The sequence below is a fragment of the Perissodus microlepis genome, chromosome 3, assembly GCF_051167445.1.
Source record: "Perissodus microlepis isolate ML-2025 ecotype Zambia chromosome 3, ASM5116744v1, whole genome shotgun sequence".
NCBI classification, from domain to species: Eukaryota; Metazoa; Chordata; class Actinopteri; order Cichliformes; family Cichlidae; genus Perissodus; species Perissodus microlepis.
The window spans coordinates 13731992-13754981 of NC_140463.1; the positions used below are offsets into that span (position 1 = coordinate 13731992).

Below are 22990 nucleotides of genomic sequence, written 5' to 3' on the forward strand. Positions count from 1 at the left end.
CGGAGGAATCGATATTTCAGGATTGATCTGCACATCACTACATATCACTACAGCACCAAGGTCTCTACATGGACTGGGTAATTAGCTTTAGTTGCTGATAATTAGCACCATGTGTAATCTACACAGAGCCAATAAATACACCGAAAACATACAATATGGGGGAATACCTGCCAACTTTCCATAAGAGACTTCAGAGGAGTAAAACACTGATTCTGATCCTAATACTTCAGGGATGTTAAAGGAAACTATAAAATTCTGCTCTGAACTTTAATGGGTGTTGTGTGTTTGTGTGCATGCTGAATTTAAATACACACTGATAGGTTTGTAACGTAAACCTATTCGCTGGAACGTTAAGGACAATTTGCTACGCAGCAAAAAGCAAGACACAAGGCACCAAAGTTCTCTGGTTTACTCATGCATGAGGGAGACCTGCCTGGAGCCAAGTGTCGTCCCACCACTTGACCTCCGTCAGACTCTCAGCCAGGTTCCCCATAGCACTCCTTTTATTGTGGTTACATGAATATGCATAGGGTCATTAACATATAACATCTTACATAGGTATACATGTGAACAAAGAATACTGTGTGTGTGTGTGTGTGGGGTCAGAGTGTGACCCCATAAAGACTCCCCTAAACCCGCTGGTCTCGAAGTCCAGCAGTTCATCAAACCAACAGGCACTTAGACTAAGACAGATATAGCTACGTTAATCCTACCATAAAACAATAAGACAAGGTACGACCTCTTCCCATGCTCCCAAGATGTAGGTGTGCATTGCACACCAAGCCTTTGTAGCCTGCTAAAGATCACACATCCTATCACTACACAATTGATTATACACCTCTAAGCATATATGGTTAAATATTTCCTAATACAAATGACAATAATAAAATCTAAACCCATCACACACATTCCAGGAAAACTAACTATGTGCACTATGTGTACTGGAATTACACTGCAAACTTTCTGTACATAAAAATAACAAATCTGCAACCCAGTAGCACTTCAATAAATCAATCAGTATTGTAATGATATGATGTTGCATCGTGTGTGTGTGTGTGTGTGTGTGTGTGTGTGTGTGTGTGTGTGTGTGTGTGTGTGTGTGTGTGTGTGTGTGTGTGTATGCGTGTATTAAACAGTAGTTAAACATGACCTTTGGCCAGTTTTGACAACTCTGTATGCTGTGATAAATGCAGGTTGAATTTCAATACTCGGCTCTTTACCTACTGGTCATATGAATGTCTGAGTAATGATTGAATAAATGAGCCATATCGTTGCACTGGTTACGACTTAATGATTTATTCAGTCAGTAAAAATTCAATGTATTTAATTATTTTACGATGTGTGTACTAATTAATGTATTTGTGACAATATATATTATCTGACACTATACTGTAATCCAGTAAAATAAGATTATTGTAATCCTCTTTTAATGAAGAGAAAAAACTGTGTTTGTTTTTCCTTGTAAACTCTCAGCAGCGGAGTTTGTTCTTTTATTCAAATAATCATGCTACTCACCCTGCAACCAGATCTATGTGTGACAGAATAATTTGAAATTTGCAAAAAAAAAAAAAAGTCAGTTCGTACCTGTCCTTTATACTCAAGCATCTTAAGCAACATACAGACTCTAAAGTTAAGATGTCAGACGTTTCGGAGACACTAGAGAAGAACAATCAGGAACACTGTGTTGAGGTATTTAAAGATTTGCTGTTACTTATTAATGTGTTTTCTCTGTTGAACAAATTGTAGATACTTTGTATATTCTCAAGTGTTTATGTAGGATTTTTTGAAAGGTAAGATTTTTTTTAATTGAATCATCAACACAAGACGACCGTCTCCGATTGGCATAAACATTTAATGGTTCAAACTTTGGACAAATATGTGAAATTTTAGCCTGATAAATAAAACTTTTCAAGATATATTTTTTGGATGAATGGTTGGTCTACTCACTTTACAGATCTTTTATTCATCGTTGCACAGCGAAATCAGTGCAGCCAGAGTTTGAACACTGACTCAAAACACATTAAAGATAAAAGTCTGAAATATTTCCTGACCTTTCTTACCATGTAAATGAATCAGGATCTATAATGAAAAAACCTTGAGTGATACATACAAGCTGTCCTGTAAAGTCCCATATTTGTGCACAAATACTGATAAAAGCTTCACAGTCCAAAAAGGCAACTACTGACAATTTCTGAATGATATCCAAAAGTAAAGAAAAGTCAAACATGTAGAAAGGTTCCTAACATAAAATCCTTTGTCACAAAACTGTGAAAGAAGCCTTTTTTTATTCCACTTTCATGCTGTATTATGCAAATAAAACAAGTTGTACCACAAAAACAAAAATATCAGTAGATTTTCTTATCAGAATAGAACAAAAATCTGAAATTTCCAAATTGCACTTTCATAATAACTGAAGAAATATTTTGTTAAATATGTGCAATTTTTTTCATTTTGTAGACCTCTATTTACTGTTTCAAGAACGACATTGGAGGAGTCATTGGAGGTAATTTAGATTAAGGACATCATCCTGATACCTAATGGTAGTCTGAGTACTGTTTCCTAGCCTGTAGAGGTTTGTGCATCCCACCATGGTTATGCTAGACCATCATGACCCACCTACAAACCAGTCATGTTGAATTTGTCTACTTTCAAGGAGGGATGGGTACCGCACCGGTTCTGACATAAACGGTAGTAACCAGACCGAAAAGCAGCGCACATTTCGGTGCTTTATTTCGGTGCTTTTTTTCCCTGAGATGTCATAAACTTTGGATTCTAGCCAAACATTTTACCTTTGCAAGCGTAGTAGGCGGGCTCAGGTACGTACGTTCTTTTAGAGCAGAGCTACAGATTAAAAGTGCCCAAGGCGAAGCCATCAAAAGTCTGGCTGTACTTTACAGCAAAAGATGCAAACTCAGCAGCCTGCAACAAGTGCTTTAAGCTGATACTGTGCAAAGGAGGTAACACCTCAAATCTGATGAAACACCTGGCGACGTATAGCATTTTGTTAAAAGCCGAGAAATGCGCCGTATTTGATAGCTTGCTGCGAGACCTCACACTGAGCACATCTACTGCGGGTGTGGTGCCTGTTATCGGACCCGAAGTTAGCAACATCCCCCAAAAACCCGAAGATTAGAGTCCTGGCCCCTAGCCCTGCCAGTGTAGCAGAAATGATGACGGATGATGACGGCAGCAGCAGCCGTTCTTCTCTGGGTGAGATGTTGTTCATAAATGTTGTTCGTGTGTAATTTACATTGAGTACGCTAACCACGTTATTACATTAATGCATGTAAGGTGAACTAGCAAACACCTTCGTAGTTACATGTGCCTGTCTTCTTGTTTGATGGCAGATACTCCCTTCACCCTGGCCAAAAAGGCTAAAATGACCAAAGAAAAAGTGGAAAACAGCTAAACATGAGAGGTTTTAGGACAAAGTTTGTGTTTTTTCCATTGTTTAAGCACTGCTTCCAGCCAAGAGTGATACCATATATCCCCTATAGCTGCAGAAAAGGCTTACATCTTCATCTTTTTACAAAAAAACAGCTAAACATGAGAGGTTTTTGGACAAAGTGTGTGTTCTCCATTCTTTAAGCACCGGTTTGAGCACCGTTTAAGCCCCGGCACTGTTTCAAAAGTACCGGTTCGGTACTGGTATCGGATAAAACCTAAACGATACCCATCCCTACTTTCAAGTGTACTAAGAGGCATTAAAAAATAAGTCCCGATGTACCAATTGCATGCATAAAAATGAATACAGTAAAAGAGTAAAGAGTAAAGAACAAGGGATCATTTCATGTGGCTAGTCTTGCTAGTCCAAGCTGCTGTGTACACATGGCACAATTGGAAGCCTGACACATCATGCTTACTCTAAACCCCTAACCCATCAAATAATTATTTAATGCATCAAATGCAGGAAACAAGGCAGCATGCTGACTGTCGTAATGAATGCTGCAAGTAAAACTCTAAAAATTATAAGAAGGCTCCAGGGCAGTAGGTCTGAAAAGATAGGTTGAGAAGATTTTGTAAATGAAAAATATGCACATATTTAACAAAATTATTTTCTGATTTTTAATTAGAGTACCATGTGGAAAATCTAGTATTTTGTTCTACATGTATGAGACAATCTTCTGATTTGTTTTGTGATACAACTTGACATATTTGCTCAATCCAGCATGGAAGTTCAATGAAAATACTATTTTCTTCATTTGTGGATGTAAAGTTAAAAATTATTTTATGTGCTTTATTTTGCAGTTCTGTGAAATTCAGATCTATACCACTCATTCCATTTGACAAACACCAGCTTCTGTGAACAGGAGACACTCACAGGAAAGGCAAACGGCAGGCTTGCTATTAATCAAGTCTAAACACTTTTCATTCAGAGTCAAAACATGGCAGAGAATTATAAAACACTATCACAGCAAAATCTCCAGTGTTAAATTAACACTAGAGAGTGTCTATATGGGTCCACACCTCTGAGTGTTAAATACAACACTGTTGAGTGTTAAATTAACACTTTTGACAGTGTTATATGTTTAAAAGTAACCTAGTCAGTTTTGAAGATTAACAATGGCTAACACTGAGCAGTGCTGATTTTCTAACACTGGAATATTTCTAACATTTTGAGTTATTTTCCAGTGTTAGAAAATCAGCACTGCTCAGTGTTAGCCATTGTTAATCTTCAAAACTGACTAGGTTACTTTTAAACATATAACACTGTCAAAAGTGTTAATTTAACACTCAACAGTGTTGTATTTAACACTCAGAGGTGTGGACCCATATAGACACTCTCTAGTGTTAATTTAACACTGGAGATTTTAGCATCACATTCTTTATTTACAAAAATGCTTTCATTGAAATGTATAGAGAGACGGGACTTCACCTTAACTTTGCTGTTGCTTGCTTTTCTTGTTCTGTCCACACCCCTAAGCTGTCGTGTCATGATATCGCTTTAGAAGTTGAACAAATTACACTGCTGAAACAAATTAATGGAACACTGTGAAAACACATGAAGTCTCAATGGGGGGGACAAGCTGGATATCTGTACTGATAGGACTCAGTAATGTGTTAAGTAAGGGGATACCTTACACTGAAACATTGAATTTAAAAAAAAAATTTTTGTCAACAGGTTCCACAAAATTGTATTATATTAGATAAAAGTGAAGATTTAAAGGTAATCAAAATCAATGAAATTGCATTACAATAACAAAATTATGGTGAACTGAGCCAGTAAAAAAAAAATACTGATGATCAAAAAGAGATACTCTAGTCTACTTAAATTGTTTATGTTATATGAACTATATTTACAGGTTACATTTCTAATCATTGGTTTTTTGAACACATTTCTTAGTGGTCGTACTCAAATGTTAAAATTAAGTTTGATTAATTAAAACATTGCATTTTCACCAATCTTATGTTTAACTAATTAGTTTTACACAGTTCTCCTTTGTCAACAGGTTCCACATAATTGATTTAGTACACCTCACTTATTTTTCTTATTTCTTTTATTGCCAGCACGTTTAGTGTAACACTTTTGTAAACTAGGTCCAACAGAATAAAGCTGTGCCTTAAATGAAACACACAATATTGGTTCATTATGATGTGTTTGCAGTTCATATAGTTATTTACAATATCCAGGGAGTAGAGGGCCCATTAGAGGATGTCAGGCTCTCAGGCAACACTCATGAAATCTTTTTCTGAATGTTCGGTCAGATTCACACCAGAGGCCTGCTGGAGGTTATTTAGTAGCTCTGACAGTGCTCGTCCTGTTCTTGCTTGCACAAAGGAGCAAATACCCGTCCTGCTGTTGGGTTAAGCTCTCTTAGAGTAACTGTTCATCTCCTGGAATGTGATCTTTAGGATGTTTGCTGTACCAAATTACATACAATTAATCCATATTTTACTCTTATTTTTCTTCTTCTGTCTTCTATAGGTCATATCCATCGACTCCTCATCCTCCCTCAGTTTTACTCCATCTCTTTTTTCCTACAACTCCATCAACACCTCCATTTCTTCTGACTTAGCATGCCAACACTCAGCATCCAGCATAGTAATGCATACGATTTACACCATCGGCAGCATCCTCCTCCTCTTACCGCTCTACATCCTCATCCTCTACATGGGTTTCCAGCATTGGCGCCGTCAGCGCTCTACACCTGCAGGGATGACAATGAGCCCCTCTGACTTCTTCACCTACAACATGATGATTTTAGAGATTTTTGGAGTCTTTGTTAGAGTCCTCAATAATGTGTACAAATATAATGGTAATAACACACTGCTTGTGTTAGGGCAGTATTTCTCCAGCATTACATTACCTGTACAGGTTATGTTTCATCTCCTGACCTGTTTGGAGCGCTATCTGGCTGTTTTTCACCCCATCACCTACAGGCATCTGCGAGAATCTCATGGGATCAAGATTAGAAACATCATCACTGTGTGTGTTTGGGTGGTGGGCTTTGGGTGGATGGTGGGGTAGAACACTTGTACTGGCCAAATTTTCCTGCAATACCATTTTTCTCCAACATGGGCATCTGCATATTACTTATTTCTTTCTGCTGCCTGTCTGTACTTCACACTCTGATTCGTCCGCGGCCAGAGGAGGTGGGCGGGAACAAGGGGCGGGTTGACCAATCAAGGCAAAGAGCTTTCCACATGATTCTGGCCATAACAGGAGTGCTGGTGTTGAGATTTGCTGGGATCCTGATTTTTTTTTTCTGATACAAAATGCACTACCGGTTGATACTAAAGAGCACTGTGTGGCAGTGGAGTCAGCAGTTCGGCTGAGTGTACCCAGCCGTCTGGTTCTTCCTCTGCTGTTTCTGCACAGAGCAGGAAAACTGTCATGCTGTAGGAAGAAAACTGAAATCCAGAAGTCATTAGGGGGATAAAGAGTTTTATGAATGTGGACAAGCCTGGGATACTGCAAATGGAATTAGTATGAACTAGCTACAATTTAACTTTGTGAAAAGTTGGCATTTGCAGTGATACAAAAGCTTTACTGGTCTGTTGTGGTAAAAAAAAAAAAATGTTTCAAATGAAGCTGTAGATTTTCGGTTTCGTTCTTACCCTTACCTTTGACTGACAAAATAAGATCAAATAGGGAAAATGAGCTTTCTCTAAATGGTGTCTGGGCTCAGCCTAAGAGATAGTGATGAGCTCAGGGTAGAGTTACTAATCCTTCACTGGTTCCGTGGTTGAGGTTGTTGCTTCACAGCAAGAATTTCTCTGCCCCATCTTTCTGTCTGGGGTTTGCATGTTCTCCCCATGTTTGTGTGGGTTCTCTCTGGGTACTCCGGTTTCCTCCAATAGTCCAAAGACATGCTGTTAGTGGGGATACGTTAATTGGAAACTTTAAATTGCCCAAATTGTCTGTGTCTATGCGTTAGCCCTGTAACATACTGCCGACCTTTCCAGGGTGTACCCTGCCTCACACCCTAAGACAGCTGGAATAGGCTCCAGAACCCCAAAAGGATAAGTGAAAGAGTAAGAAAATAAGTGAAAAGAGAATGGATGGATGGGGAACAGGAAGGACACCTGCTGGGCAGACTCATTATGTATCTCTGTTTGCTCGGGAATCCCAGAAGGGCTGAGTTTTTAAAAGTTAAAATGAGGTTAAAATTTCCAATTTAGACTGATGTTACATGACATGTTCTCTAAACAATGTTGCATCGGGTGTCAAAGTCACATCACCCTGAGGAACATTAACAGAAGGGCAGATGCTGCTATAGAAACCTAAATAAAACTTTTATTTCTTATTTGAGTGAAATGTACTCAAATTGCATCAAGCATTGCTAAATAACTTTTTTTTAAAAACTTGAGTTGGATTTACTTGGCATAAACATACACCACCCAAATGTAATAAATAATAATAAGAAGATTGTGTGTCATAGAATGTTTCATTAATGACACTTGCACGTATCACGTGATATTAATTGAAATATTGGACATTTTGTAATAGATTCAAAATATTATTTTATATTGACACAGTTTCAAAGTTTGAATATTTTCCGTCATTTTCTGTGTATCTAAATAAAAATACTGCTGTAGATATATATATATATATATATATATATATATATATATATATGTCTGTGTGTGTGTATTATATTCTCTTTCACAGAGGTTCGTTATTGTGTACTATTGTAAATTTAAGTTTTCTTTTATTTACTTACTTGTTACATTTGTTTAATTAATTAAATACAAATTAAAAAAAGTTGTGTTTTCCTTTCCGAACCACAGTAAAGCTGTTTCTTTTCTTGCATCCAAAATAAACAGGAAATCATCCGGAAAGAGCGGAAAAACTGTGACGCGTTTCCCGTCGGACTGTTTTCATAGTTGTACCGGTGCACCTTGAACTTGTCTGAGTGGATTTCTCAGTTTTCTCGCACTTTAGCTCCATAAATAATTTTTTTCACGATGTCCAACTTTCCGCAGTTACTCCGAGCCGCGCCTGCGCCCTTCAGGCGGCTCTCTTGTGGCAGAGGCGCAAAAGGGAGCATCAGTTTCAGTGTTAGCGGAAACTTTTTGCGCCTGCGCTCCTCAGCTGCGCTGTCATCCAGCCCGGAGCACCGAAACAGACCCAGAACCCGGGGCTACGCGATCTACAGCCGCAGGGAGCCGGTCCGGATCGGCTGTGCCTCCGGGTTCTGGGGGGACACGGCCACCTCAGGTAGGCCATCACGTCACCATCCATCACGATAACGCCGTGTAGATGTAGCTAAAAAAGGGTAAAACGTTATTGTTTTTATTATTATTATTGTTGTTGTTGCAGTCTTTGGTTTTACGTAGATGGTGATGGATGCCTTTATTTGGCTTTCGTTTGTTGTCAAGTAAGTAAGTAAAATGTAATAATTAAGCACATTTAACATTTTCCCTCACCAAATTGCTGCACAGAGTATGCACGTTTATACTATACTTTATACTAAACCTTTATACTTTTTATTACCCCTCAGTCGTAAAAGGCTGATGGGGTATTGTTGTCATCCTGGTGGGCTTCCCAGTGCTGTTTTAAATCGTTACTTGACGTAGGAGCAGCACAGGTGCATATTAAGGGGCAGGGAGATGATTTGGGGGGTTTCTTTTACCTAAATAAAGACATTCCTACCTTAAACTGCTGTGTATTAAAAAAATTACCAGTGCAGGAAATTGAATCTGTGACGTTTGTATTAAAAACAGAAACATCAGCTGGTTTCGGAGGGTTTATGAGGAGCCTCAGAGTGAGCTGTTTCAGTCGGTGCAGCTGTCATCGAAGTATTCGTGCTTTGCTGCTGAGCCTCTTCTCCTGTGCTTTCAGTGCCTCAGCTGATCTACAGCGGGAAGCTGGACTTTCTGGTGTTTGACTACCTCAGTGAGATCACCATGTCTCTGCTCACTGCCGCCAAAACCAAAATGCCAGTGAGTTCCTGCATTTCCATAACCAAGACTGTTGTTACCACCTGCAGAGATGCAGAAATATAAAAACAAATAACAGAAGAATTTAAATGAACATCTTTACAAACATATACACACACTGCTAAAATATATTAAAATATTCATGCAGCTGCTTGTGTTAAAAACTTCAGGGAAGATTTTTTATTTAGTTTTTTGTAGCTTAAAAATTCTACATTTAATTTTTGTAAAAGTTCACATTGAAAATAGCCACTGACGCACAATCGGTAAGTTATCTATGGAGTCCAAACAAAACGTGTGTGGTTTACAGATTTATTGTAAAATGATAAACTTACCGTATTTTTTGGACCATTAGGCGCACTGGATTATAAGATGCACTGTCGATGAGCGGGTCTGTTTTCATACACAAGGCGCATTAAGGGAAACAAAACAGTCAGAAAAGTCAAACTTTACTCAACTCATTCTTCTTGCTTCCTCCACTTCTGTACCATTGATTCATTAATGTTGAATTTTCTGGCAGCTGCTCTATTCTCATGTTGTTGCAGTATATTAATGACTTTCTGTCATTTTCTGTGTATCTAAATAAAGATACTGCTGTATTGTTGATGGATTATCTCAGTTGTTCTCCGGACTGAAGTTTGGTCCGTTTACAGCATCCTGCCATGCGATTGCATTTCTCACTAACCATCGGGAACCCTCACGTTGGCTTTTATTGAGTGGAAAAAAGTTAGCATTCATCCTCCAGCCTCACTGTTTATATTATGCTAACATAGCTGTGTCGCTAGCGATCACATAGGACATCATTATTTACCGTTTAGTCTAACTTCAGTAACCCTACAAACGTCACTGCTGTTTAGTTTTCTGTCTTATTTAATGTTGGAAGTGATAACAGAGCTGTACGTTTTTCAGAAATCTCTCAGTCAGAACATGGTATATCATGCTTAGGTGGAAACTAGCGAGCTAACTTCCTGCTAACTTCTAACTCCCTTAAGTTTAATACATTCTGTTTTCATTGATGCCTGGATGTTAAACTTAATTGTTACACCTGGTAAAGCAGCAACACTGATCATTTTATTAAAGATGAAAGAATTTAGACAGTTTTTAACTCTCAGTTAAAAAGTCAAACAGTGTTTGTTTGACTTTGGGATGTGAAGCGGAGTTTATTCCGCAAGGCTTCTGACCACAGTAGCCGTAATCCATCAAGCGGTCTCCAGAGGCCTGGTAATGAACCAGTCAATTGATTCAGGTGTGTTGACCCAGGGTGATATCTAAAACCTGCAGGACACTGGCCCTCGAAGCCTGGAGTCGCACACCCCAGCTCTAAGAGGAGAAACGGGGTTTGTAGGAGGGTTTTCTGCCTGCTGTTGCAGCTCCGTGCCTGCAGGGAGCAGCGCTGCTTCACCTCTCTCCCCACCTCTGCATTAACATCTGACTCTTGCTCTTGCAGAACCTCGGTTACGCTCCAGACTTTGTCCAGGTTGCTCTGGCTCCCTTCATCAATGACATCCACAGGAAAGGTGAGTAAACAGCACAGCGGGAAGTGTGTTTCCATAGCAACAGTTGATCTCGTGATCAACGACAACCTCCTCTCTCATCAGGTATCCGCGTGGTCAGTAATGCGGGTGGCGTGAACCCTCTGGCCTGCGCTGAAGCCATACAGGAAGTAACCAAGAAGGCCGGCCTTGAACTCAAGGTCGCCGTTGTGACCGGTGATGACCTCATGCCTCATGTAATGTGCCTCCTCTGACATCATCACTCCCTATTTAGTGTGATTGATTAAACGTTTAATCCTCTCCTTTCTTCTTCTCTTCTCTCAGAGGAGCAGCCTGTCTGACGTAAAGATGCCGGACGTCAGTGGCAGACAGCAGCTGCCTAAAACCCTGCACAGCATGAATGCCTACCTCGGGTACGGACGCCCTGCTTCGTGTTACAGATTTCAGCTGCAGCCCAAACAGCTGCTGAAAACCTCTGCCATGTCTCCGTTTCCAGGGCCGTCCCTATCCGCCGCTGCCTTGACCTCGGAGCGGACATCGTGGTGACGGGACGCTGTGTGGACAGCGCCGTGGTCCTGGGACCGCTCATGCACGCTGTAGGTTTTTCATTTCTAACATTTATTGGAATTCTTCCAGCATTTCTCCAAGAAGGGATCACACTTTGTCATCCTGCTGCACATTTTTGTTTTTTCTTTCCCTTTTGGACATCATGAGAGCCACAGCGAGGGTCAGGAACGAGCAGGCGTGCAAACAGCTGCAGTTCCTTTAGTGGCCACTTGAGGCAGACTTGATTCAAACACACTTATTTATTTACCTTCTACCAACAATCTGTTCATGTGTTTGCTTGAGTCGACGCCAGAGACGTGATGTCTGTGTGTGTTTCTTATCTGCTGCAGTTTGGATGGGAGAGAAACGAGTACGACCTGCTGGCAGCCGGAAGGTACACACACACAGAAACACACACAGACATGCATGGACACACACGCACAGACAGTGGTATTTGTGACACTATGTTAGGTGTGGGTCAAAAACTGTAGTTAAAACCTTGAATTAAGATTAAAGTTAACAAATAAAATACCAAAAAGTTGCAATAAAACAAAAATTTTAATTAAGATTCCAAACTGTTAAAAGCCACAAACAGTGAAGCTGAATAAATTACAATTAAGCTTTTGCAAATAAATACAATTTAAATAATGTTATAATTTTTTTATGATGCAGTTAATACGATTATATTTTATTATTATTAATTAATATAAAATATAACAATAACATTTGAGGAAGTCCAAACTGTATTTTTAAAAAATGAAAATCAAATAATTTTTTTAAAAAGTGAAAAAGATAAATGATGTTTTAAAAGGCCGTAAAATATTTAAATATTTAAAAGCAAGAAGAAAGTTACACTTGTTCCAAAAAATACTAAAAAAACTACAAAAATGTAAAATAATGTTTCAAAAACCTATAAATAAATTCAATTACAATTTAATGCATTAAAACAAAAATAACTCTGAAATATCTGAATATTTAATAATATGGGTTACAAACACAACACAAATTAGAACAAAGCTAAATAAGGTTGACAACAAAAACAATCAGGATTTAACTGAATAAAATTTAAATTTGGTGATTAAAGTTTCTATTCTGAACAAATGTTCGAAGATAAAGAAATAATTCTTGAAATTGTTTTTTATGATATTCGCTTGCGATGAAAATACTGTTTAAACCATCTCTGAACTTCAGATCATTTTGATATATAGTCGTTGTTTTCTGTGTTCCAGTCTCGCAGGTCACCTGATCGAGTGCGGCGCTCAGAGCACAGGAGGCATCTTCACAGACTGGCATAAAGTTCCCGATTGGTAAGAATTTTATGGTTTTCAACACACTTCTCAAACCAGATCTGTGAATACAGCTCACGGGGTCAGAGAGTCAATGTTTGAATTATTTTCTTCACTTTAAAAGGTTTAAATGAGTAAACGGTAAGTTTTTACTTTTCAGACTGAGTACAAACTGTGAATGAAAGTTTTGAGAACAGTTTCAGAATAGATCCAGTTTCAGTCGTAGACTCCAACAAAGTTTTTTGCTGGCTTGACTTTGACAACTCTTTGATAACTTTCAGCATGATATTACCTAAACTGCTTGGAAGTAGAGATACACATATACATATACAGCCCACTTTGATCTTAAGTGATCTTAGGTCGTGTGAAACTCTGTCAGAGACATTTAACTACACATTTAATATGTTAATATGAATTTCAGCAGTTTTTCTACATTATAAATTACACCAAATTACACAAATTACAATTTTGGTGTAAAATTACAACAAAAATTCTGGTAGCTCACTGCTCACATGGTCTGCAGTTATAAAAAATAAAGGTTTTGTTGATTCATGGGCTTCTATTGTAGACAGTGAAAAGCAGGAATATTTCTTTTGTTTATCCACTGCACTGATGTAGTATGATCAGCAGAATACCCTGTGAAACCTTTAACCCTTTAAGACCTACCATAGAACCAAGTCTGCCAGAGCTTATCTTCATATTTTTACATGCTGTAGTGACATTTTTGGGAGCATTTCAAGTTGCTATACATCAATACAACCATTATAGCCCAAATTGTAATAATATGTATGCATTAAGTCCATAATAACTACAGAAATTGCAAAAAAGTGCAATAAACCACAATAAAATTGAAAATCGTTTTTGTTTTTTTTACATATATTGCTAATTAGATAAATTTAAGAGGTTAATCCCTCAAAACTGTAAATACAAAGAAGTTGCACAAAAAAGTTTCCAACAACAGAAAATTTATTTTGAGTGTCTTTATAGTTTTATTTTTGAGATTCACCAATTTTATATACTGCAGAAAAAAACAAAAAGAAATATTATAATGCAAATTTGCAACAAAAAGAAGCCAGGGTTAAAAATACAGTTAAAGCCCCCAAAAAGTATGCCCTCCTTCATATATTTTATAGTCGTGTGGTGGACCAGATCTGAGTCTTTGCGGGGCCGATTCTGGTCCCGGGGCCCTATGTTTGACACCCCTGAGTTAGGCCTTTCTGCTTCTCAGTTTGTAATGAACCTTCACTGGTCACTGGTCCACTCTCTCACTTAATGTGAACAATTGGAAATGGGTAGATATTCAAAAGCTATGAAGTTAAGGATCAAATATTTTTCTTGACATTTAAATTAAGTTTAGTTTGTTGTTTTCAGCTTACAGTAAAAAAAAAAAAAGCAGCTTAATTTTTTATTAGCTTGTCAGGGCTGCAGGTTGTTAATCTTAACAGTTATGGTAAAATGGTAAATGGCCTGTATTTGTATAGCGCTTTACTAGTCCCTAAGGACCCCAAAGCGCTTTACACATCCAGTCATCCACCCATTCACGCACACATTCACACACTGGTGATGGCAAGCTACATTGTAGCCACAGCCACCCTGGGGCGCACTGACAGAGGCGAGGCTGCCGGACACTGGCGCCACCGGGCCCTCTGACCACCACCAGTAGGCAACGGGTGAAGTGTCTTGCCCAAGGACACAACGACCAAGACTGTCCAAGCTGGGGCTCGAACCAGCAACCTTCCGATTACAAGGCGAACTCCAAACTCTTGAGCCACGATCGCTAGTTAGTTAGTAGCCTTGAGCTCCTTTTAGACTCCAACATTGATCACAGACTAAATTTGTGCAATGTCAGCGGAAGAGCTTAAGGGGAAAATGACTCTTAACTGTTCTGTCTGTATAAATCATTAAAGTCAAATTATCCTCACTATGGAAGGGAGTTTTTCCTTCCTGCTGTCTCCAAGTGTTTGCTCGTAGGGGGTCATTGGATTGTTGGGTTTTTCTCTGCATTATTGTGGGGTCTTTACCCTAACATATAAAGCTCCTGTGGGAACTGTTATTCTATATAAATAGAATTAAACTGATTGAAGGTAAAACAGAACTTTTAAGCCACAATTAGCAGTGATGTGCACATAGTTTCATGAAGAGAAAATCCCATCATGCTTTGGGCTTGTGTCGCAGCCAGCGGCAAAAGAAATATTTCACCATTAGAGGCAAGAATGCATTAAATTAAAGGTCAGCAGATCCTTGAAGCAGACATCAGTGTGTCATAAATCAGAAGCTGGAAAACCCTCCAAATCCACAGCGGACTACCTCAGGAGGTTTTTCCATGGTTTATTTCCATGGTTGCTAATGTTCAAGGACACGGAAATCAGATCTCTCAAATAAGCACAGTGAGATAGACCCCAAAAATCTCAAGGAGGTAGGAACATACTGGATGAATAACACATGAACATTCAAAAACATTAAGGCCGTGATGTCTGCCAAAGAGGCTGTTAGTAAGTACTAAAGCAGGTTGCCCAAACCTTCTTTCAACCTTTGCCTTAACAATTTAAGTTATTGTTGTTTAGAAACTGTAAAGTATCTAAACTTTAAAAAAAAACAGTTTCTTTATAGTATTAAACAAATGTGTTGTCTTTAAAGTTCTTCCAGGCTTATGGACTATAAATGCTTAAAAACCTTCACATCAAGACGAGGCGTGAAACCTTAAGGAGTTCCTAAAATGTCTTTTCTACACTGAAGACCTTCCATACTGTTGTCATTCAGAGCAACAACAAAGTGAAAATCTAAAAATGGAAACAATTTCAGTAGAAAGTCAAAGCCTGACCTTTGATTTGGGTCTCAGGGACAACATGGGTTTCCCGGTGGTCGAATGTTCCAGCGACGGCTCCTTCGTTCTCTCCAAACCGCCCAAAACCGGCGGCCTCGTTTCCTTCGGCACTGTCGCAGAGCAACTGGTATACGAGATCGGAGACCCACGGCGATACCTGCTGCCAGACGTCATCTGCGACTTCAGCCAGGTGGTGATCCAGGAGGTACCAGGTACTGCACACAAACACAACCTCACACATACTGTTGAGGACATGACCGGCAGCTGAACTTTTGACTGTTTCCATAACCCTCAAGAACTCCTCAAACAAACCCATCTGGAGCTTTGACTCGACCCTTGATTGAACCCAACATCCTCCTCAATTCTCCTTAATATCAATCAACCCAGAGTGAACCCATCTCGAGCTGTGCTACAGTGTCTAACCTTCGGGTGAACTCCAGAACCATTGCCTGAACTCCCACTGAACTCTGCTTCTCTGATAAAAACCTCCGCTTTGCCTGATTTGAGTAATTAAATTTTTTCCATTTTGATTTTATTTGAGAGAAAACACTGATGTGCCCAAATTTGGGGGATTTCTTTTACACTCCTACTCCTCTGCTTGAATAACTAACTATTATCATGTACACTGTGTACGTGTGAAGAAAATCTTGAATATTTCAAAAACATAACTCAACATAACTCAGTTTTGGGTTGTAGGAGACAGTGAAAGTGTAGTTGTGAACAAATAACTTGTATTTTTATTGTTTTTATGCATAAAAACACCCAAAACATGGACTGATTGACATACTACTTTCTTCTCCTAGTCATAACTGATCTCATAGGCACATTCTGTGGATACCAGCACAGATAAACATCCATAAATCCAACTAAGATTAAGGGAAAAAAATACAGTTCAGAACTTGTCTGGAAATTTCCATGTTTTTACATCTTCTTCAGTATTAAAGCAATTCAGTGAGAGTTTTCTTTCCTTGTATGCTTTTACGTCAGTGTTTGTGAGCAGTAGTTCTCCATCCAACTTTCTGAGACTGAACCTGGTCCTTATAGATGTGGTTATATAAAGAAAAAGAAAAACTGATTTTTCAATCTTTTTTATTTTTTTACCTAGTCTAATCTTGGCACATCTCAGCTTGGTGTGTAGTTTGTCCTTAAAGACTGAGGAAGCTGGAGAAGTGGAAGACAAAACAGATAAACAGTATCTAAAAATAATGACAGAACAGAAAACAGACCTGAGAGATGGGTCTGGCCCTTTAGTATCTTAAGTTTCCCGTATTAGAGCACTGTCAGTCATAGGTTGGCCTCCAGAGAGCCCGGACATTACCATTATTAAAGTGGTGTGGGATCATCTTGACAGAGAACTGAAGAAAAGGCAGCCAACAAAGAAGAAGAGCTCTGAATGGTCTTCAACAAGCCTGGAGACTATTCCAATCTTATAATTAAGGAATTTACAAGAAAGCTTGTCTAAGACGTTTCAGGTTGTGCTGACGAATAAATCAAGTCATTCTAAATATTGACTTTCAAGTTTGTTATAATTGATAAATTGCTGCATCTTTTTCCCATTTCACAAAAAGTGAGGGATGTTATTTGAAAAAATATTGACCTATCAGCAACAAACTGCTGCGTGTAGTCGTCTTGTTTCCCCATTTCTTCAATATCTGAGGCTTTAACGTGACTAGAAAAATGTAGGTGCTCACAGCCAAGATGGAGACCATAGTTAATGAGAGGTGTATAACATTTTGACCATGATTAAGAAACTTAATTAAGAAACTTTTTTTGCTTTTAAACGAATTAACAAGGAGAGCTTGAGCTGAGGTTGTGAGTACTCCATCTGGTTACTCTGGTTGTAGTTTTCCGTGTCAATGCACATTTCGCTAAAAGTAAAGTTTAAGTACAGAAAACCTGTTGTTGTCTATTTTTTTTTGTTTTTTTGTTTTATCACTTGGAGGAAGTGGTGACATGCCAAGTGTCAGATGAGGTCAGTAAGGTTAAATAGCTGGATGCAATGTTGTGCTTACTATTTGCATCATGGAAACTTTATTTACAGTCGCTGGAACAAATAAACGGTAAAGGGAGCACTAAAATCTATAAATATGAACTTATTCAATATTTTTTTCTTCATTTATTGGAAATCAAATTTATAGTTTCCAATTTTATCAAACTGCTTTCTTTTTCCCTGTAATTATTCTATATATGTCTGTAAAATCCCAATGAATGGGATTCCTGAACTGAGAGAAAAGTCTGCTGTAATGCATACTTGGTTCAGATGTGTGGTAGCAGTAAGTGGATCGGCTCCTGTACAGAGTGTCCCACTTTAGAGGGGGAAATGAACTTTTGGCTCTCACTGTTGCTAAAAATGTAAATATTTCAGTCTAATTGAGCTCCGGCTGAACTCCCGAGAGCCGTTTGACCACTCGAAGACCCGCTGCCCTCATCGGTTGTTTATTTTCTAACATGAAGGAGTCAGGAGAGTGGACCGGTGGTAAGTCTGCAGTCCGGTTCAAACAGGGGTGAACAAAGTGCTGCGTGATGTTTTCAGTGTACAGAGGGAGATATGAGGAGGTGAAAGATGGCGTTGAAAGATGGGGGATGAGAGGCAGAAGCGTCTCCCTCCTGTCTGTATATTTAAGTTCAGCGAGGTCAATGAACTATTTATTAAAACACAAAGCAGCTTAAAGGTCAAGCATGAAAAAACTACGAAGTAACTGGAAAACATTAAAGGAAACCCTTGAAAACACATCAACTCTCACCGAGATAAAGAACATCTATACTGGGAAATGTGTCAGGAAAGATGCCACATCAACAATTTGATGTCAAACTACAGGGGGCTAAATTTAAGGGCACCTTGGAAATCAAAGTAAGATAATGTGGCAGCTTAGCCCATTTCGCCAGAGTTGTTTTTCATTGCAACAACTCAAAATGGTATTCAGTAGTTTGATGGCCCCCCTGTGCAGGCAGTTCCTTCGTCCTTCAGGAACTGCCTGCATACCCTCGCCACATGAGACTAGGCATTGTCATGCACCTGGAGGAACCCAAGACTCAGTGCACCAGTTTACCAGTGTAGGGTCTGACAGTGGGTCCGGGGATTTAAGCCTGATAGCTAATGGCACTCAGGGTGCCGTTGCCTAGCCTGTAGATGTCTGTGTGTCTCCATGCAGGCCATCAATGACCCACCACCAAACCTGTCATCCTGAATGATGTTACAGGCAGCATAGCGGCCTCCATGATTTCTCCAGAGCCTCTCCCTTCTGTCACATGTGCTCAGGGTGAACCTGCTCTCTGTGGAAAGCACAGGAGGCCATTGATGGACCTGACAATTCTGGTATTCTATGGCAAATGCCAACCTTGCTCCACAATGTTGGACACTGAGTATCAGGCAAACTAAAGGATGTCAGGTTCTCAGGCAACACTCATGAAGTTTGTTTCTGGTTGTTTGGTCAGAGACATTCACACCAGTGTCGTTCTGGAAGTCATTTTGTTGCTCTGTTCCTCAAAGCAGAAAGCAGCAGATACCAGTTCTCTGAATGGGTTAAGGGCCTCCTATGGCACTCTCCAGCTCTCCTAGAGTAAATGCTTTTCTCCTGAATTCTCCTCCGTGATCTTAAGACTATGCTGAGAGAAATTCTAAAAAAGCATGTAAAACAGTTGTGAAAATAAATAGTAGTAAGCAACTAGAATAGAAAGAATGTACAAATTTAAAATGAAACTACATTTAATTTAATAATCTACAATGTTTTTTATAAACAATTATAGATTTTTAAATGAGATTAATAAAAAAATAAATAAAAATTAAACAAACTAAAATTAAATGACATGAAATTAAAAGATTCATAAAATTTTAATATAATGCAATAAAATAAAAATATGCAATAAATATTTTAAACAAAAATACAATAAATTAAAATGATAAAAGCAAGAACAATCTGAAACAAAAATAATAATTTTTAATTAAGAAATGTTTGTAAATGTATGTTTTTCTTAGATATGTAAAAATTAAATAATTCTTCAATTTTTCCAATTTTCCAATCAACTTTAATACCATTAAAGTAATTACATTACATTACATTGTTTTATTAACACATGATATTTTGATGTTGTGAAGTTGTTTTTGTGTGTGTTTTCAGGTGATGAGGGGGGAGCTGTCAGAGTAACTGGGGCGCAGGGCTTCACCCCGTCACATGACTACAAGGTTAAAAAAAAACTGTATTTGATTCTTATTTTGATATAATATGTCGATAATGTGGAATATCGAGTGCCACACAGGTCAACTTTTTAAATAATATTTCACTGTAATTTAGAGTTTGTCCTGTCACCTTCACCATCCTCCTTACAGGTTTGTGCGACTTACATGGACGGGTTCAGGGCGACCGCCGTGTGTCCGGTCACCGGGCCGAGAGCAGCGAAGAAGGCCAGAAGAACGGCAGAGAGCATCATCAAACGGTGGGAACAAGAATCACAGCTCAGTGTACTCTGAACTGTGTGGATTTAAACATTAACTGCTGTGTGTGTGTGTGTGTGTGTGTGTGTGTGTGTGTGGGGTTAGGACAAAGAAGATGTTTAAACAGTTGGGACTGGAAGATTTCAGCTCAGTTAACATCCAGGTCCTTGGAGCTGAAGACACATACGGTGCCAATGCTCGCTATAAGGTAACAGACTAAAAAAATGCCAAAGCTGCAGTTCCTCTAATGTCCACTTGAGGCTCCAACAGCGGGTCAGTCTCCATCACTCTCATGTTAACTTGACACATTTTTTTAAAAATATTTAAAAAATGAAATAATAATATCTTAGATCAGCGGTCCCAAACCTTTTTTGCACCCTGGACCAGTTTACCTTCGACAATATATTCACGGCCCGGCCTTTAAGATGTCGCCAATAAATACAACAAAATAAAACCAGTACTGGTACCAAAAAAGAAGATTAATTCATAAAATACAGGAAAAGACCCAGGGAAACGGAGTTAACGATAGAAACGATAAAAAATAACAATAAAACTGATAAAAACCCGGAAAACCATAAATTTCACACCTGAGCCTCAACTCTCGCGGCCTGGTACCAAACGACTCACAGACCGGGCGTGGGGGTTGGGGACCACTGTTTTAGATAAAGAAAACATAGAATTAATAAGACATAACAGGAAAAAAATGACATAGAATATAAAAACACTTAGTGTGGCTGTGTCCTTGCTTTATATTCAAAGCTCTGCCCTGTCAGCTGACTTTTATTTTTTCATAAAATTAAATAATGAGATGAAGATTCTCTGCAGGAAACAGGAACCTTGTATTTTATACAAAGCAGCAGAAACTGGAGTTCCTGGAGGAAAAAAAGCCATGGCAGACATGAGAACAGAAACCCCTCAGAGTTGTAGTGTACATAGCTCAGAGTGGACTCTGATCCAGGAGCCTCGGCAGACCTGCGTGCCTCCGTTAAGATCTCACATAAGAACAGAAGCTGAACAAGCTGCTGGACGTCTTCTCTGTTTCTTTTGGTACAACCCCCCTCATTTTTTTTTTTTTTAGTGTTTACTGATCAATGGATTTACTTCATCTTAGTTTTCCTTCTTTTGTTTTTCTGCATCCTTTCGCTTCCTAAGGGTTAAGGGTCACAGTTAAGCTTGTTTCAAGTCTCTAAATGCCCCCTTCTATCACCCGCTTCATCTTGACACAAACCCGCTGTTCTACATCCAACCTTCACATCTCCTTCACCACAAGTAGGTGAAGGGTCACAGTAAAGCCTGTTTCATGCCTCTTATTTTGACTCCTTTCACCACTTTCACCTCTCAGACTATCGCCATTGATCATTAAATTTACGTTTCCTGTCTTTTTTCAGGACTCCCGGGAGGCTGTGATCTGGTTGGCCGTCCACCACAAACAGAAGAAAGCTCTGGAGCTTTTCTCCAGAGAAGTGGCTCCTGCGGGGACCGGCATGGGTACGACTAACCCCATTATCTCCTCTTTAAACTCTAAACTTGTTCATAGTACGCAAAGACCTTTACGATGAGACCTGAGGACATCTGCTTATATAAGTGTCTTTTCATGGTTATTAGAAGAAGAACAGAGTTGTCTATACAGTAGTGAATAATGCATCCACACTGGAGGCTTGTTTAATGGATAAGATTACCACTGTTAGTAAAATCGATTGATATTTAATTACAAATTCAAACACAGTTTCTCGCTGTTAGTGCGGCCTGAGAAAACTGGGATACACTTCTTTGCTTGTCTTACTGACCTTATTACGTCTTACCATAAAAAATATAGAGATCGTATCGTTAGAAACTTATGTTAATTGATCTGAGCATGTAGCAGCAGCTGCTTACATAAGGACAACATGATTATCTTTCATCAAAGTTCTCTCATATGCATCCTACCCCTCAGCAGTAAAGGCCTGATGCGATAACTCAAGAACCATGTGATGTAGGAGCTTAAAATTGATGCCACTGGTGCAGCTATTGAAAATCTCAGAAGTGTTTTCAATATAACATTTTTAAATATGCTGTTTTTCTTTAGAAAGCATAAACAGTTTCCACTGCTGTGCAAAGACTTTGCACATTCATCTCTGAATGTTTGTAAAGCATTCCCACGTTAAGCTTAACAACCGATATATGGAGCGACTGCCTCTCTCTCTCCCTCCCTCTCCTGCTGCTACTTCAATCATGAAACTGCTTAATGATCAGCTGATCGGCTTTTCTGTCGCGAGTCCGTCTCTCTTGTTTGTTTTTGGCCCACTTCGCACCAGAAAGAGGAAACCCACGGCTGAATAACAGCAGCACGTTTAAGTTTGATAAGCTGTTGTTAGAATTTATTTAATATTACTTTCTACACCAGGATCTTTTTCTAGGCAGCTGACGGCTGGTAACTGTGCAGGGGCGGATCTAGCAAAGTTTAGCCAGGGGGGCCGATAGGGCATTAACAAGGCAAAGGGGGCACAAAGACATACTTTTCTTTCTTATTCTCATTTAAAATGTCTAGCTTTTAATAAATAATTATCTGAATTATCTGAATCTTACACCCAAAGTTTTAATCTGATGTAAAATGTATAGAAGTCCATTACTGTATATAATAACCATTAAGTTTAATATACCCTAGTAAGCTATAGTACTTTTTCCTTTGGGAAGATACCATCTGTGCAGTCTGCAGTTCTGTTGAAGAAAGATGTTGAATCTATTTAATTATTCTTGAAAAATAATGTATTTCTGTGCATTTTTTGGCAACCCTGTTAGTTAGGTTGTTTAATATTTCCACTAAGTACTCTTTAAAATACCAGAATAGGAAGGATGGAGTAGGTTTAAGTTTATTAGATTGATCAGTGTTGCTGAACTATGAAATATTTTGGGTGCAGTGTATAACAGAATAGCTTTAGTGCTTGTTTGTTTTTAAACTTGAGTATGAACTTATACAAAATGCAGCAAGATATAAAAAAAAAAGAGTTTTGTTGATTATACAGGGAGTGCAGAATTATTAGGCAAGTTG

General features: G+C 38.8%; 1 protein-coding gene, 1 long non-coding RNA gene and 1 pseudogene across 3 annotated transcripts in view; 2 read left to right on the forward strand and 1 right to left on the reverse strand.

Annotated features, from left to right (window-relative positions):
* The first annotated feature begins 1635 nt into the window (after positions 1-1635).
* Positions 1636-6881, forward strand: LOC146390046 (uncharacterized; annotated as a pseudogene).
* A 1418-nt stretch (positions 6882-8299) lies between these two features.
* Positions 8300-22990, forward strand: part of LOC146390047 (uncharacterized) — a 49176-nt gene continuing 34485 nt past the window's right edge. The window contains exons 1-13 of one of the 2 annotated variants that reach the window (XR_014799787.1): positions 8300-8662; positions 9287-9387; positions 10829-10898; positions 10980-11110; positions 11199-11287; positions 11371-11470; positions 11771-11814; positions 12650-12727; positions 15546-15742; positions 19649-19713; positions 19858-19964; positions 20068-20170; positions 21351-21450. Coding sequence is in view for 1 of the 2 variants with exons in the window: in XM_084923130.1 (XP_084779256.1) it covers positions 8410-8662; positions 9287-9387; positions 10829-10898; positions 10980-11110; positions 11199-11287; positions 11371-11470; positions 11771-11814; positions 12650-12727; positions 15546-15742; positions 19649-19713; positions 19858-19964; positions 20068-20170; positions 21351-21450 (1438 nt within the window). In the remaining variant the exon portion in view is untranslated. The remainder of the gene's footprint in view (positions 8663-9286; positions 9388-10828; positions 10899-10979; positions 11111-11198; positions 11288-11370; positions 11471-11770; positions 11815-12649; positions 12728-15545; positions 15743-19648; positions 19714-19857; positions 19965-20067; positions 20171-21350; positions 21451-22990) is intronic. The other variant, XM_084923130.1, reaches the window with a different exon arrangement.
* Positions 9139-10668, reverse strand: LOC146390048 (uncharacterized). The gene is made up of 2 exons (XR_014799788.1): positions 9717-10668; positions 9139-9428 (listed from the first exon to the last, which is right to left on the reverse strand). It is a non-coding gene; the product is annotated as an uncharacterized LOC146390048 (long non-coding RNA).